At 41.7% G+C, this 17,418-nt stretch overlaps 2 protein-coding genes and 1 pseudogene across 2 annotated transcripts in view; 1 reads left to right on the forward strand and 2 right to left on the reverse strand.

The window, feature by feature from the left end:
• LOC148368305 (uncharacterized) overlaps positions 1-17,418 on the forward strand; it is a 28,599-nt gene that overhangs the window by 4,067 nt on the left and 7,114 nt on the right. The gene's annotated exons all lie outside the window — the stretch shown is intronic.
• On the reverse strand, positions 6,193-17,416 carry LOC148368306 (uncharacterized). Its single transcript, XM_088330326.1, has 3 exons — positions 17,121-17,416; positions 12,163-12,255; positions 6,193-8,707 (listed from the first exon to the last, which is right to left on the reverse strand). The coding sequence occupies exons 1-3, from the start codon at positions 17,230-17,232 to the stop codon at positions 7,113-7,115; spliced, it is 1,800 nt and encodes a 599-aa protein (XP_088186452.1). The 5' UTR covers positions 17,233-17,416; the 3' UTR covers positions 6,193-7,112.
• LOC148368307 (U2 spliceosomal RNA) lies at positions 10,039-10,173 on the reverse strand (annotated as a pseudogene).

Raw genomic sequence — 17,418 nt, forward strand, 5'->3', positions numbered from 1 at the left:
ACCCCACCCATCCTACCCACCTAACTACCTACCTGGGGCCCGACAGCTTTCACTGGTTTACCCCTGCTGCATCATACACGTGCCCTGCCCATTCTTTAGAACGTGTCCAAACATCCCACTATCCTTTTACAACAAACTATCTATCTACCCTGGTCATATCCCTCGAGAGCGTTGACCGACAGCAAGATAAACATACAAAAACAAAGAAAATTAAAAAAGGGGAAAAGTAGCAAAAATCACACCCAAAATTTTGTGGACCATGGCCAACCCAAATGCCCAAACACTCAAACAAGTGAGGCACCTCGGCACCTAATTTGGTCCTGCTTTCCTTCCTCCGGATGAAACGGGGCACCAGAAAGCGGCCATGTCACCCGGCTCAGGGTGACACAACACACTCTTCTGTTCAACAGCAGGGCCCGACAGCTTTCGAAGGTTTACCCCTGCTGCATCATATAGGTGCCCTGCCCATCCCTTAGAACACATCTTAATATCCTTTCACAACCCCTCTCCACTCATTCCTATCACCAAGAAGAGCTTCTAACTTCCACTAGATTTCAACCTCTTTCCTGCAGTGCACATACCTGTCAACCTGTGCGATTTTGCCGTACAAAGTACGTTTATGATGTATTTTAAGACGTGTACGACGTACGAGAAAATCTGTACGGAAAAGCGCAAATTTGTCAATAATGGATACCATCAGGTAAACACCAACTATCACCAAACGGCAAATCAATCAAGTCAAACGAGTTCGCCGCGGAAGCCTCTATCTCTGTATCGTTTTTTTCATTGTAAACGGAGCGAGCGGTTTGATGTAGTGAAAGGAAGTCCGTCTCTTTTTAGAGAATCGGCTTTTTCGGCTCATCCCATTAAAGAGAGCCGGCTCTCAAACGGTTCATTTGCTTTGATGCATTATATTACGAATGATGATGTTGTATAAAGAAGTTAAGAAAAAAAGGAAGTATAAAAGGAGAGAATGAAAAAAGACAGGTTTGTGGTTATCCTTTTAATCAATATATTACCAAAAATCATTTAATGCAGAAAATGAATTCATAATTTGAATAACAAAATGTATTATTTTACTAATTCGATTTGCATGTATTTTTCCTTCTACAATGAACGTGCAAGCGACTTCATCTTTAAACTTTTTTTCATGATAAACCTCATTCATGTCGAGCAACTCGGTATCTCACAACAAAATGTTCATTAACAATATAGATGATATAACGAAACACCTGTACAATATAACATGTTAACCACATAAATAAACACGTTTTAAAAAAAATATGGTGCAAGATTATTTTGTATTTTGTAAGGGAAAATACGACGATGTTTGTAAGGGCATGGAGCCCTGGAGCGCCACAGGTATGAGTGCACTCATAACACCATCCATCCACGTAAATCGCTGCTTTCCTCTTGGTCTCCTTCCATTTACTTGAAATGAAATGATCTGCATTTCTATAGCGCTTTTCAAGTCAATGACTTCCCAAAGCACTTTGCAATGTGCTCCACATTTCCCAATAGTGGCCTTGCAGCCATGTAAGGCGCTAACCTGCTTATTGGGGGTATTAGGGGTTCAGTGTCTTACCCAAGGACACTTTGACATGTAACACGGACGAGTCCGGATTCAAACTGGGATCCCTTGATCCCAAGACGAGCGTTCTACCTCCTGAGCTACTGCCGCCCTCTCTCTCATATGTATATATATATATGATAGTCAGATAAATCAATATATAACCCTGGTTGTCTGTACCGGCCCCCTTGCACAAGTGAAAAGCCTGCGTTGTGTTTTTTTGGTGTTGAGGAAATCAGCACAGAGGTCGAAGATGCGCCTGAGACATTCACTTTTAATTCCTTGTCCCTGTAAAACTAAGAGAAACATGCTACACTTTTGACAAAACAAAAGTACATTCTCTGATTCACAACAAGTCAACAAAAATACAACACCTAACGTTCTAAAATTAATTTCCACAACAAACGTGTCATCATCGCTTTACAGCATAAATTAGGAGTCACTGACGAGGATGACGGGAGCTCATACAAAGCCTAGCAGGGTAAGCTACGATATTTGGTTTTCATCGTTTGTTGCTCGAGTTTTTTTCCGTGAGGAAACAAAACGTTAGGCTCTGGTCGCTCGCTTGATGCTAGCGTTTGCTTTTAAGCTTATTGATAAAGACATTTTTTTTTCAGTTAATCGAATAAGGGAAGTTTATTTGTGCACAAGAAAAAAAAACGTTTAACCACCAATTGACAAAAGAGAACAACAGAAAATGTGAACGCCCCGTTACGCCGGTCATCTAACGCAGTTTTTTATTGTGCTTTCCAAAAATATTTCAAATTGCGCACAATGGTGGTAACACGTTTAAGATTAAGCATCAAGTATACTGGACTGTCTCAGAAAATTAGAATATTGTGATAAAGTTCTTTATTTTCTGTAATGCAATTAAAAAAACTAAAATGTCATACATTCTGGATTCATTACACATCAACTAAACTATTTCAAGCCTTTTATCATTTGAATATTGTTGATTTTGGCTTACAGCTGAAAAAAACTCAAAAATCCTATCTCAAAATATTAGAATACTTCCTCAGACCAAGTAAAAAAATTATTTTATAACAGCAAAACTAAATCAAACATTTGAAAATGTCCATTGATGCACTCAGTACTTGGTTGGGAATCCTTTTGCACGGATTACTGCATCAATCCGGCGTGGCATGGAGGCAATCAGCCTGTGGCATTGCTGAGGTGTTATTGATGCCCAGGATGCTTTGATAGCGGCCTTCAGCTCATTTGCATTTGTAGGTCTGGTGTCTTTCATCTTCTTCTTAACTATACCCCACAAATTCTCAATGGGGTTCAGGTCAGGGGAATTAGCAGGCCAATCAAGGACAGTGATGCCATGGTCAGTGCACCAGTTACTGGTGGTTTTGGCACTGTGGGCAGGTGCCAGATCATGCTGGAAAATGAAATCCTCATCTCCATAGAGCTTTTCAGCAGATGGAAGCATGTAGTGCTCTAAAATCTCTTGGTACACAGTTGCATTTACTCTGGACTTGATGAAACACAGTGGACCAACACCAGCAGCTGACATGGCTCCCCAAACCATTGCTGACTGTGGGAACTTCACACTGGATTTCAAGCAACTTGGATTTTGCTCTTCTCCAGCCTTTCTCCAGACTCTGGCGCCTTGACTTCCAAATGAAATGCAAAACTTGCTTTCGTCTGAAAAGAGGACTTTGGACCACTCTGCAACTGTCCAGTGCTTCTTCTCCATAGCCCAAGTCAGACGCTTCTTCCGTTGTCTTGAGTTCAGAAGTGGCTTGACCATGGGAATACGGCTATTGTAGCCCATTTCCCGGACACGTCTGTGAACTGTGGCTTTTGATACCTGGACTCCAGCTTCAGCCCACTGTCTTTGAAGCTCCCCCAAATTCTGGAAGCGGCTCTTCTTCACAATTTTGTTAAGGCTGCGGTCATCTCTCTTGGTTGTGCAGCGTTTCCGGCCACATTTTTCCCTTCCAACAGACTTTTTGTGGATATGCTTTGAAACTGCACTCTGTGAACAGCCTGCTCTTTGAGAAATTTCTTTTTGTGTCTTACCCTCCTGATGGAGGGTATCAATGATGGTCCTCTGGACACCAGTCAGATCAGCAGTCTTCCCCATACTTGTGATTTAGTTTACTGAACCAAGCTGAGTGTTTTTAAGGCTCAGGAAACCCTTGCAAGGTGTTTCGAGTTAATTAGATGATTCAGGTGATTAGTTGAATAGCCTACTTGAATACTTTTTCATGATATTCTAATATTTTGAGATAGGATTTTTGAGTTTTCTTAAGCTGTAAGCCAAATTCAGCAATATTAAAATAATAAAAGGCTTGAAATAGTTCAGTTGATGTGTAATGAATCCAGAATGTATGACATTTTTGTTTTTTTAATTGCATTACAGAAAATAAAGAACTTTATCACAATATTCTAATTTTCTGAGACAGTCCAGTAATTTGTGGGGCAAAGTCTGGGTGATTTTTGTGTCCCTGTAAATTGGGCCATAATACTGGTACTATACTTTCTTAGGTCAAAAGAAAACGGCAATAAAGAGGAAGAAACATCATGCCCGCAGCTAATGAGATGAGATATGTTTGTGTATAAGTGTCCTGCGAAAACGAGTCCAACAGTGCTACCTGCTGGTAAAACAGTTGAAATTTAATCGTTTTCTTGTTTGTTTGTTTGTTTGAATATTCACAAAATCTGTGTTTGTCTTGTTGCCTTACTGTTGAAATTCTGATACTGCAATCATTTGTTAAGGCGGGGGCGTGTGCGACTGACTTTTTCGCTTGGCACTTTATGGGCTTCTGCGCTTGCCGTACCTTCGGCTCAATAACATCGTGCTGAAGGTAAGCTGTGCCCAATATCAGTTTGGGTAAAATTACATATTTTGCTAGATATGGGAGCTGCTGTCACGAACTATTTTTGTATATAAAATGCATATGAGTTGTGCTAAATCACAGGTGTCAAACAGGCGGCCCGCGGGCCAGATCAGGCCCGCTAAGGGATTGAATCCGGCCCGCGAGACAACACTCAGAGAAGCACAAGAGAAAAACAAGCATCAGGTTGAAATATGTCAACTTGATGTTGCCAAAGCCAGGTGCCTCCAACAAAGACACTGTACATATCTCTCTCTCTCTCTCTCTCTCTCTCTCTCCTCTCTTCCTACCCTTTGGATTTCTTTCTTCCTCTCCCTTTCTTTCCCTCTCTCACGACTTCTTTTTTTTATCTCTTTTGTTTCTCACTCTCTCTCCCTCTCTCTCTCCCGCCCTCTCTCTTCTTTTCCTTCCCTCATTCTCTTATTTCTTTATCGCTCTTTTTCTTTCTCTTTAATCCACTAGTCCGGCCCCCGACAGAATGTTTGTTCTATCGTGTGGCCCCCGAATTAAAATGAGTTTGACACCCCTGTGCTAAATGATGTATATAAAAAACACTTATTCAAAGTGAAGTAACGCAGCTTGAAACGATGACTGTGACGAAACATGTTTCAATGCAACCACGCCACAAGGTGCGGCATTGAGTGATGTCCCATTTTTGAATTTTTATTCATGTTTTAGATGATTGCAGTCGTGCGCAGACGTCCTGACTTTTTTTTTTATAACTTTTTATTTCTTACACAAATTTTGACAGAGGTGTGATTCCACCATCATACAGCAACACAAAATATATACACTTGACACACTCATAAATAACAGATGGAACAACAGAAAACAAATACAATTAAAAAATTAAAATAAATAGATAAAATAAATAAATGTTAATACAATACATTTAATACAATAAAAACGGAGGGGAGGGGTTTAGTCATCAAGTAAAATTTGTGTGATGGGCTCCCATCTTTTCTCGAATTGATCGAGTTTCAGTTGAAGTCTTGCAGTGAAGACGCCCTGACTTTTATATTGTTTTGTTTACTGAATGCAGACAATAAACCGAGTGACTGTCCATCCTTGTGTCGCTCATGATTGAGGGTCGTTACACTGGTACTGTGTAAGGTTTAGTTTAACCTCTGATTTTATGACCGGAAGGCAGATATTTTTGGCAGTCTCTAGCGTGCTGCTCACGATGTTGAGAACCAGCGGAGGGGCTAACCACATGGTGTGTGTATGTTGTGTGACTCATTGCAACAACTGAAATAAAGGCCTCATCATCCAGTCCAGCCTGAACGGGGATCCTTGGTAGGACGACGACACTGCGGTTACATATATACTTAGAACAGTTCATATTTCAGTTTAATGCTGTCTGACAATGTGGTCATTGTGCTTTCCAGTCTCAACTTCATTTTGGTCCAGGAAAATCCAAGTGCTTTTTCTTTTTTGTTTTGACTTAATGCATCGTTAAGTTTCGGTTCTGGCAAAAGTCATCACTCATAACGTGATTTCTGACTCTTTTATAGCCAAAATAACAACACATTACCATATGGCTTTCAATTATATATGTTTGGTTCGGAATCTAATTTGGCGGTTACCAATTCGGTCAGCAGGCGGTGCTCTCGGTTTCTGACACGAATTCATTTGAAATAGCCTGTGTCCAGCATTTATCATGAGGGATGCAACTTTAAACACAATGTATTTTCAGCTTTAATCAATTGATTTTGTAGTTTGTTGATATGGATAATGATTGATCGGACCAGAAGAAAAATAACACCGACCCACAAATAATGCACGCAGTTTGATTTTATTTAACGACGTTTTATTCACCGGACAAAGGAAATTAGATCAAACGAAAGAATAAAGCACATTGTTGACACAAGCACTCAGTGTTACTAAGGGGGAAGGTGAAAAAAATGATGCAACAGGTTAACAGTACTGATTAATGGACCCGGTTTGAAGATAAGAGACTCATTTAAATGATCAGGAATTGTTTTCATAGCGCGCCAACATAGGATATTTGACCTAAACACCAAAGAGGTTGTTGCACTAACCCTTTTTGTGAACTTTTGAGAACAAAAAGTCCCTCAATGGAGGAGTGCGTGAGAAGCAGCACATGGCCAACCAGGAAAATGAAAAAAAAGGTACCTATCTCTTTTGTCGGTGGACTTCACGGGGATTGTTCTCATCCCGACGACAGGGATGGAGAGAACCACAGGCTCTCCTAGCTTTGTGGCTCTGGTGAGAACAAGCCCCGACCCTAGGGACCTTGGTCGGCCATCTTATTGTTATAATAATTATGATTGTTGACAACAGGCAAAATTTTATGCCGACACACGATAAAATAGATCATCTATCAGGAAACATGACACATATGCAAATCATTAATCTTTTGAATCCATCTGAAGACTTTGGGGTTTCAAATCTTTATTATACAGCTGGAGAATCTGCTCACTTCCTGTGAACAAATGTGGGTTTTTTAATGTGTTGGCAAAGTCAGTGGTTAGTGCAATATAGACGGCCTGTGTGATACTTGGTCAAGTTTTTAAGCCCCCACTTTCAGTAAATGTTTGACCACAAACCAAGCAGGCAAAAGTCTTCTCGCCAGTGTTGGTTCTTGTAATTTCTCGTGCCGATATAGATACATTTTTACCCACTAAGTCAATAGGTCAAAGGTTTTTCACCGGGGTGGATTCTGATGTGTTTCTTTAAGCTTCCACTGTGGCTGAATCTTTTATCGCAAACTGAGCAGGAAAAGGGCTTCTCTTGTGGGTTCTGGTGTGTATTTTTAAGTTCCTACTGTTAATGAATCTTTGACCGCAAATTGAGCAGAAAAAAAGCTTCTCACCAGTGTGGGTTCTCATGTGTTTTTTTAAGTCCCCACTATGGGTGAATCTCTTATCACAAACTGAGCAGGAAAAAGGCTTCTCACCTGTGTGGGTTCTAATGTGTTTTGTTAAGTTCCCACGAACACTGAATCTTTTATCACAAACTGAGCAGGAAAAAGGCTTCTCGCCAGTGTGGGTTCTTTGGTGTGATTTTAAGTCACAATTATATGAGAATCGTTTTCCACAAATTGAACAAGAAAAAGGCTTCTTGCCAGTGTGGGTTAGTTCGTGTGATTTTAAGTGTCCATTTAGGGTGAATCTTTTACCACAAACTGAACAACAAAAAGGCTTCTCGCCAGTGTGGGTTCTAGTGTGTCTATTTAAGTGCCCACTTATAGTGAATCTTTGACCGCAAACTGAACAAGAAAAAGGCTTCTCCCCAGTGTGGGTTCTACTGTGTAACTTCAAGTTTCCTTTGAGGGAGAATCTTTTATCGCAAACTGAGCAGGAAAAAGGCTTCTCGCCAGCGTGTATTAGTGTATGTTTTTTTAAGTTCCCACGGTGGGTGAAATTTTTTCCACAAATTGAGCAGGAGAAAGGCTCCTCGCCAGTGTGGGTTAGTTGGTGTAATTTTAAGTGTCCATTTAGGGTGAATCGTTTACCACAAACCGAACAAGAAAAAGGCTTCTCGCCAGTGTGGGTTAGTTGATGTAATTTCAATTCTCCATTTCTGGTGAATGTTTTACCACAAACTGAGCAGGCAAAAGGCTTCTCCCCAGTGTGGGTTAGTTGGTGTGATTTCAAGTGCCCATTTTGGTTGAAAGTTTTACCACAAACTGAGCAAGCAAAAGGCTTCTCCCCAGTGTGGGTTAGTTGGTGTGATTTCAAGTGCCCATTTTGGTTGAAAGTTTTACCACAAACTGAGCAGGCAAAAGGCTTCTCCCCAGTGTGGGTTCTGGTGTGTATTTTTAAGTTCCAATTTTCGGTGAATCTTTTACCGCAAACTGAGCAGGCAAAAACCTTCTCGCCAGTGTGGGTTCTAATGTGTCTCTTTAAGTCTCCTCTTTGAGTGAATCTTTTATCGCAAACTGAGCAGGAAAAATGCTTCTCGCCAGCGTGGAATTTCATATGCAACTTCATAACAGACTTGTGTCGAAACGTTTTCCCACACTGAGAACATTTGTTACCACCTTCCGACTGCGAGTTGTCGTCATTTGTTTCCACGTGTTGACGGGAGCTGATGCTTAGAGGCTCCCGACAACTGTTATCTTCAGGTTGACCTTGATCTTGGACGGTTGAACCGACACTGGCCACTCGCAAGACTGGAAAATAGTCCTCTTCTTTAACGCGAACAGGCTCCCCATCTTCTGTCTCTTGCTTAACGTGATAAGGCTTCAGATCTTCCTCCTCCTTAATTTTAACGACAGGCAACTCTGGTTCCTGCCATGCAGTAGGAAGATATTTTTTGCTGACATCTGCAAGACACAAGTCACATTTATTTGTATTGCCCTCAACTCGTTCAGTGCCGTAACGTACGTTTTCAAAAGCATTGTCCCCGAGCGCCCAAACGTAAAAAAATTCTAAAGGCTTAAGCGCTGCTGATCAGTAAGTATTAGGCCTCTGGGAATGAAATCAGTATGATAAATCACCACTAGATTCTAAGAGTGGCTTTGTTCAGATCGTCTTGGAAATTGTTCCAGAGCTTGACTCCACACACAGACACACACATACTTTTCCTGACTGTTCTCACCTTTGGGATGATGAATTTACGACAGCCCCTTAAGTTATAATTTCCCTCTTTCCGAGGGAATCATTTCTGGCACTATGTTTTTGTTGACCTTAAATAGCAGTTGTGCAGTGAAAAATGTGACTAAACCATCTAATTTTAATTATATGGACTGCAGGAATAAAATGTGCGTATGATCCCGATATCCTACCCTGTGTATGGTTCTAATTGCACGTTTTTGGAGGATAAAAAGGGACTGGAGTCAACTTTTGGAATTATTGCCCCAGACTTCTGCACAATATGTTAAGTATGGCAGAACTGGAGAACAATATCATAAATACAATGAATTATAGTTTAAAATGAATTTTAGTTTAAATGATTGAGTTTTTTTTAGATAATTTAGTTTGTATGTGTCTGATGTCTGTTTTCCAGTTTCATTTATTGTCTATTATCACCCCTAAAAACTCAATTTCTGTTACAGCGTCCATTGCAGCACCATCCATTTTGACTTCTAAATCTCTATTTGCCTTGCGATTAACAAAGAATATGACTTTGGTTTTATTTCAATTTAAAGATCAATTATTTATATCCATCCATACTTTTAGGTTAATTACTTCATGATTATTGCAAGTTACCAAATCAATATAGTTATCATTGGAATAGAAAATGTTAGTGTCGTCTGCAAATATTCCTAATTTTAATAGTTTTGAAACATTAAAAATATCCTTAATATATAAATTAAATTACTTTGGACCCAGGATAGAACCCTGTGGTACTCCACAACAGATGTCCAAGTATTCAGATGACAACCGTCCCAATTTCATATTTTGCTTCCTCCACGTCAAATCATTTTGAATCCATTGCAAAGCCACGCCCCTGATGCCATATTTTTTCCAGTTTTTTAAATAGTATATAGGGGTTTGGGGTTTTTAAGGGTTATTTAGCTATCTTCGTTATTCATTATCCATTATCCGTTATCGGTCAGTTCATAATACGCTACAAAGCCTAGGAGCCGGGACACTTACTCTCAGCCAAAAATGCCAAGCTAAGGTCCTAGCCCTAAAGCCTTGCTGCGATCATTGCGAATGCACCGTTCCCGGAGGTACTGCAATACCGGGCCGATGCGTGGAGTGGACAGAGCAAGCTCTTATTCCATCTCCAGAATGCAAAAATCAAAGACAAGTCAAAAACTATAGAAATGATCCCTAAGAGTATCTATAATGATTATTATTGAATTGTCAGTAAAAAACCGCAGTGGTTTTCGGTTACGCTATCGCATTATGTAACATCGCTCTATGGCACATATGTCAGAGTCAAGGCCCGCGGGCCACATTAGGCCCGCGAGAGGGTTTTACCTGGCCCGCGTGACGATATCAATATATTATTAGATCCGGCCCGCAGGCCGCTGCAAGCCAGCAGCCCGCAGTACGCATGAATACTACATTTCCCACAATGCAACGGGGACGCGCCGAGCGGGAGCAAAGCGGGAGGCGGTTTGATTTATTCAGCAGTCGATCAGCAGCAGTCATTAGCATAACAGCAAAAATTAGCCCACAGATACCCATCAACAATGGCTAAACGGAAGGTGGACACTGAAAACCGGGGCTTTCAAACAAGGTGGGAGTTGGAGTACATGTTCACGGAGGTAGCTGGAAAAGTATCAGCGTCAGCCTCAAACAAGTAATGTAGAGTTGTAGTAATACAGTACTGTATATAAATGTATGTAAATACAGTAATAATACAGTAATGTTTCCTGTGCAATTACACATTTGAAGTTTTTACTCCGTTCAAGTTTAAAAGTTAAATATGCACATAAAGAAGGTCTTGTTTTTTGTTGTTCCCCTCGGGAATTTTAAAGCTTTATTGTCTATGTTGACTATGTTGTTTTTGTTTGCCGACTCTGTCCCGGGAGTGTTTCTTGTTTTTCGGCGTTTTGTGGAAAATAGATCTTGATGTGGACAACAGTCTTTTGATAAAATTGTCTCCTATTTAGCAGAGAAAATGACTTTTGATTGTTATTATTTGTTAATCAGTAATTCCTTTTTTTCACACTAACCCAGAGAAAGCCCAGAAAGGAAAGTCAATGTACATTTGAGCAGGACAGATGAGGTCCAGTGTGTTGATTGCTATTGGTTTTAAGTAACAAGAGATTTTTGCACTTTATTTTATTGTATTTCGAGGCAATATTTCTTTTTAATAATTTCAGATGATTGAATGATAGAAAATGGTTATGAGTTGTTGTTATGAGATATGTTATGAGTTTTTTATATAAAGGACATTTGTATTTTGTGCCTGCTGAAATTAAAAATGACTGACAGAGTCATGAGAAAATATTGCTTTATTTATACAATCATATTGTAATATATTTGTTGTGTTTTCAGTAGGTTAAATCTTGGTTTCAGTAAAGATTGGACAGTCCGGCCCTCGGCTTGTAGCCAAATGTTTTATTTGGCCCTCCGTCCATTTGACTTTGACACCCCTGCTCTATGGATTCGATTTCGGTTCATCGTGCAGCCCTACTTACCGCTGTCACTCGGTATGAACCCAAAATAAACCGACTTGGGAGACTGCGCCTTTAAGGTGTGAAACTACACAACGTCAATATACTGAAGCGCTGTTTTGAAACTAAACGTAGCGCCGCCATGATGACCACTTAACAGAAGGTCCGCTTTAGTTTGCACGTCGCTACGCGTCGACGTCAATTTCTCGACAATTCAGTCGAGGGAAAAGAAAATAGACGGTGATCGCCGATGATACAATTGCCAATATGAAAAATATTCACCCTAAGGCAAATATGTCGTCTTCGAAACGGCCCAAGCGCACGTGACTGATTTAGAAATAAGGTCCATATTTTGAAAGAATGAGCGAGAAAGAAGCCCGGACCTTATTCGAAAGGAAAGTACGGCGAACGTCGACGGCCAAATACGAGATGTCAAGTGTTGTGGAAAGCAGATAATAACTCAGGATAAGGAAAGTTGAACCTGAAATGAACTTGAAGCCGTCTTGGAGATGACAATAGCCTATTGTGTGTAGAAATCTGGTGGAAGTCACAAGCCAAGGCGGGGCAACCATCAAGAGTTATTTTGAGCAATGCAATAAGGAGCGTTCCCTTTTTGCCATATCTCCTCTCTGCGTATTTTTGGGGGCGACACCCAATGACGTTCCCCCCAAAATAAGGACGTTGCAGAAAGAAAAACGACCAACCTGCTCTGTTTAACACAATTTGGAGTATCTTGTAAACAGTTCCTGGCAACTCTGGTTCCTGCCACGCAGTAGGAAGATGGTCTTCACCGATGTCTGCAACACACAAGTCAAATCGCATTTATTTGTGACGCCTTTATTCACAGAAACTGACAAAGGGACGCAAATAACACCGCAGGGTTCCTATAGCTTAAGGCAAGTTAAATTCAAAGCTTTTTAAATGCCTTCGGATGTCAAATTTAAGAAAAAGTTGACCAAAAAAAACACACGATTGAAACAAAAAAAAAAACAGTTTTTGGGGAGGAGAGAATCTTGAAAAGGAGACTTTGGCTTCTAACATGTGACCAGGAGGCGGGGTTTGTTGTTAGTCTTATCAGAGAGAACTACAAAGGTAAGACCTATCTTTTGGTGCTCCACAAAAGAAGTTAATTTTAAACATTATAACCCCAGCTGACAAATCTCTCACCATGCATAGCAATGTGATTGATATTGTCAAGCTGTTTACGTTTATTTTCGTTTTGTTTCTGTTTTACTAAATATTAATTCCCCTTGTAGAGATCAAAGAGATCAGACCCAGCAGAAAAAGCTAATGTTGTGACTCATCCATTTGCAGGTAAATTGTACCCATTTTTATACTCATTATTGTTTTTATTCCTATTTTCTCATATACATTAAAAAAGGATGATGTTGGTTAAAATTCAGACTAAAGAAAAACATGTTGAATTCATTGTAAACGTTAAAAATCCACTATACTCAAGTCTAAACAGTCAGTATCAGGGGAGTCTGTGTCCGAATGATCAGTGTTCAATGGGGTCTCGTCTGGGAGGACAGTGTGTGGTGGGCCCATACCCAAAGGGATCATGTTTTCAGAGCACTGTAATGGGCTTTCCGTATTGTCACTTGAAGTATGGTCAACATCCTGTTCAGGGATGTGCTGACTTCCTCGACTGGATGTATCGACTGTGAGAGAGTCAGACTGGGCATCAGATCTGCTGTCTAGTGAGTTATCCCCTACCTCTGGATGAACTTGCTCTTCACCTGCCTGTATCACCCAGTTTACTGTACGGACATCACTGTCTTCAACCGCGTCAGGTAAATCAGGGCATACATCACTTCCATGCATAGCAGCGTCACACCCTGAGTGTTCAGATTCGCTGGCCAGATCATCCTCACAGGGCAAGAAGCTAACAGAGAGCAGCAAATTCCTGTGAACTCCCTTCTCTTTGCTCGTCAGGCAATCCTTGACTCTATAGACATTGAGATCAGGCTTGACTGATATGACTTCATACGGGGTCGACTCCCACTTATCTGCAACTTTGCGTTTCCCCGGGGCACCTCTTTTGGCGATCAACACCCGGTCTCCCACGACGAGGGGTGATCCTTTGGCCCTACGGTTGTACAGCTTGGCATGGAGAGTCTGTTCTCTGAGAGTATTCCTCTGTACAATCTGAGCAGCTTCATGTAGATCTTTCTTCAGATGGCTTACAAAGTCAGAGTAACTGACAACAGCATCATTGGTATTAGCATGTTGAAACATGACATCGACAGGGAGACGAGGGATCCTACCAAGACTTGATGCGTGTGAACAGCGGTGGGTAGCAAAGCTAGCTGCATACAATTTTGACCTGAAGTACATTCCTGGCCCAAAGAACATCGTAGCTGATGCTCTAAGCCGTGAGCCATTTGTGCGGTCATGTGTGGGTCATCGCCTTGTTAACGAGCCCTATACCAAGCTCTTGGACCAAGTCAACGGGGTGAACAACAGTACTGTGCAAGAGGTGTTCAGAGTATCAAACAATTGTCACGCTGTTGTAGACGAGAGTGCTGGGACATCAGATGAGTCAGTAAAAAGGGCAATTCCATCAGGCTCCAATGGTTCTGTGACATCAGAAGAAGTTGCTGCTGTCCTCAGTGCTCAGTCCACTGGTGGCGTGGGTCAAGTGATGGGAACGGATGCCAACTTCAATCTTCTGCAGATGGGAGATCAGTCAACCGCACTCCCACAGAGTCAGCTTGTTGGTTTACAAGAACAGGACAACACAATAAGCAGAACCATGTACTTTGTGCATAGACACAAGAGACCTACCAGGCGTGAGAGAGCTGTCGAGTCGCCTAGTGTGATGAAACTACTGAAGCATTGGAGCAGACTCACCATACAGAATGGCATGCTCTACAAAATAAGGAAAGATCCTCACATGGACAAGAAAATCTTCCAGTTTGTGGTGCCTGATTCATTGAAACAGAAAGTCCTTCACGGTTTACATGACTCAGCAGGTCACCAAGGCCAGAACCGTACTTTGTCTCTGGTGAGGCAACGATTCTTCTGGAATGGCATGGAACGTGATGTTGTGAATTATGTCAAATCCTGTCAGCGTTGTGTAGTAGGGAAAACACCGGAACCACACAACCGTGAACCACTCAAGAACATAGTCACCTCTGAGCCTATGGAGTTGGTCTGTATAGACTTTTGGACTGCTGAGCAAGAGAACAAGTCTGTAGATGTCCTGGTCGTAACTGATCATTTCTCCAAAATGGCGCACGCCTTCCCTTGCAGGAATCAAACCGCCAAACAAGTTGCTCGCCGTCTGTGGCAGGATTTCTTCCTTGTCTATGGTTTCCCTCGGCGTATCCACTCTGATCAGGGAGCCAATTTTGAGAGCAAACTGATCAAAGAGCTTCTAGAGATGGCAGGGGTGCAGAAATCCCATACGACTCCGTACCACCCCATGGGAAATGGTATCGCAGAACGATTTAACCGAACATTGGGAGATATGATCAGAACCCTTCCCCCTCAGCCCAAAGCAAAGTGGCCACAAATGCTGCAGCAGCTCACATTCTGCTATAACTGCACAGAGCATGAGACAACAGGGTTTGCACCGTTTTACCTAGTGTTTGGTAGGATCCCTTGTCTCCCTGTCGATGTCATGTTTCAACATGCTAATACCAATGATGCTGTTGTCAGCTACTCTGACTTTGTAAGCCATCTGAAGAAAGATCTACATTAAGCTGCTCAGATTGTACAGAGGAATACTCTCAGAGAACAGACTCGCCATGCCAAGCTGTACAACCGTAGGGCCAAAGGATCACCCCTCGTCGTGGGAGACCGGGTGTTGATCGCCAACAGAGGTGTCCCGGGGAAACGCAAAGTTGCAGATAAGTGGGAGTCGACCCCGTATGAATCATATCAGTCAAGCCTGATCTCAATGTCTATAGAGTCAAGGATTGCCTGACGGGCAAAGAGAAGGTAGTTCACAGGAATTTGCTGCTCTCAGTTAGCTTCTTGCCCTGCGAGGATGATCTGGCCAGCGAATCTGAACACTCAGGGTGTGACGCTGCTATGCATGGAAGTGATGTATGCCCTGATTTACCTGACGCGGTTGAAGACAGTGTTGTCCGTACAGTAAACTGGGTGATACAGGCAGGTGAAGAGCAAGTTCATCCAGAGGTGGAGGATAACTCACTAGACAGCAGATCTGATGCCCAGTCTGACTCTCTCCCATCATGGACTGTTCACTCTGCTAGCCTCTGGGAAGAGGTACTGCAGTGTGCGGTGCAGGACCACCAGGTTCCGCAGTAGTCTAGTCCCCCTGGCCATTAGACTGTTAAATGGTCAATCTAACATATAGTTAACCTAAATCTAAACGGCTGCTAATCTGACTTTTTGCACTACTGGCAGTTCTTTATAGCTTGCCACTCCTTGCACATTTGCTCTCTGCACTATTGTACTTACAGCGTTATTGTTACAGTGTTAATGTTACTGTTTACCTGACTTGTTAACCTGACTGCCCATTTTGCACATCTGGTTAGCTACTCCTAATGCACTATCGGCACTATGGTAAAATACTATACGTAGCCATAATACAATACAACTTTTACTTATATCTGTACATTCAAGGAAACTGTGCGGGTCAGATGTATCGACATTTCGTTCTGTATACACGTGTACTACAATGACAATAAAGTAGATCTGAATCTGAATCTGAAGTGGAGAAGTTAGAATGTGAAAGCAATTGATGGAGGAGGTGTAGCTTGTTGTTTTGGTGAGGGAAAGTCTACAGAAATCTAAACGGTTCAGCAAAATGAGGTGGGAGCCTGGGGTACTCATAGAAGAGGTGGCTTATTGTCTAATTGCAAAAAGTGGAGGGGGCTGGAACATGTGGTTAAGCTGCCATCTTTTGGATATAAGAAGGACTGAAGGCACCAAACCCTGACATTTCCACATGGTTGTGTAAAATCCGCACAATTGAAATTGCAATGCACTTTTGATTTTAAGTCATGTCGGTATTTGTCATTTATTGTAAAGAAATCAGGGAACTATTGAAGTTTTGACGCGACTTCATACGAGTTGCTGCTAAACTTTATTTTAATTCCGGCACTTTTGCTTTTTAGTTTGAGGGAACATTTTCAGGGAGCCATTTAAGTTTACATGTTACGTTACACGAGTCACTCGAGATTATTTCCTGCATGTTTTGTATTTGCTAGACGTGAAAAATGAGTCATTTACAGTCAAAGGCTGAAAAAACTGTATTTCAAACCACTATTCTTTCTTTCTTTTGAATACAGTGGGACCTCGCTATTTCGCGGTTCCACGTTCGCGGATTCAGAGTTTCGAGGGTCCAAATAATAATAATAATAAAATTAAGTAGTTAAAAAAAATGGAAAATAAAATAAATTAAGCATTTTTGAAAGGGCGGGCGTCGCTACTTCGTGGTTCCATCGCTACTTTGTGGTTCCACGTTCGCGGGTTCAGAGCTTTGCAGGTCTAAATAATAATAAAATTAAATAATATTAAAAAAATAATGTTTGAAGAGGGGTCGCTACTTCGCGGGTTTTCACTTTTCGCGGGTGGTTTTGGGCCACATTAACCGCGACAACCGAGGGATTACTGTAGTAGAATTTTTTCGCTAGCCTGAGAAAGTTTGGGAAGCATTGTCACTGTAGCAGAAGGTAAAATGACGGACCTGCCCCAAGTTGCTTGGAAACAGCGTCCCGTTGTCGAAGTTCTCGCTCGGTCTCCTCTTTGGCTCCCCGAAGCTTCTCTCCAAGAAGTCCATCTTCCCCACTGGAGGACATTTTCTCCAAGTTTGAACGAAAAAACGCCACGAGGTGTCGGTCCAACTCGGGAGTAAACAGGACAAACCTTCGGAAATGACTGCAAAGTGATACTTCTGTCGAGTTTATGTCGTTTGAAGTAAACTACAGGACTTTCTCGACATTTTCTTGTTCGGCAGCCATGACACCTTCACCTTCGAAACACCG

This window comes from Urocampus carinirostris, chromosome 3 (genome assembly GCF_059441175.1).
Source record: "Urocampus carinirostris isolate Australia breed hairy pipefish chromosome 3, RoL_Ucar_1.0, whole genome shotgun sequence".
NCBI lineage: Eukaryota > Metazoa > Chordata > Actinopteri > Syngnathiformes > Syngnathidae > Urocampus > Urocampus carinirostris.

Coding starts and splice junctions, on each gene's coding strand:
- LOC148368306 (XM_088330326.1), bottom strand. CDS start 17,232: ATGTCCTCCAGTGGGGAAGATGGACTTCTTGGAGAGAAGCTTCGGGGA. Junction 12,256..17,120: donor TTCCAAGCAACTTGGGGCAG/GTCCGTCATTTT, acceptor TGTGTGTTGCAG/ACATCGGTGAAGACCATCTT. Junction 8,708..12,162: donor AATTGTGTTAAACAGAGCAG/GTTGGTCGTTTT, acceptor TGTGTCTTGCAG/ATGTCAGCAAAAAATATCTT.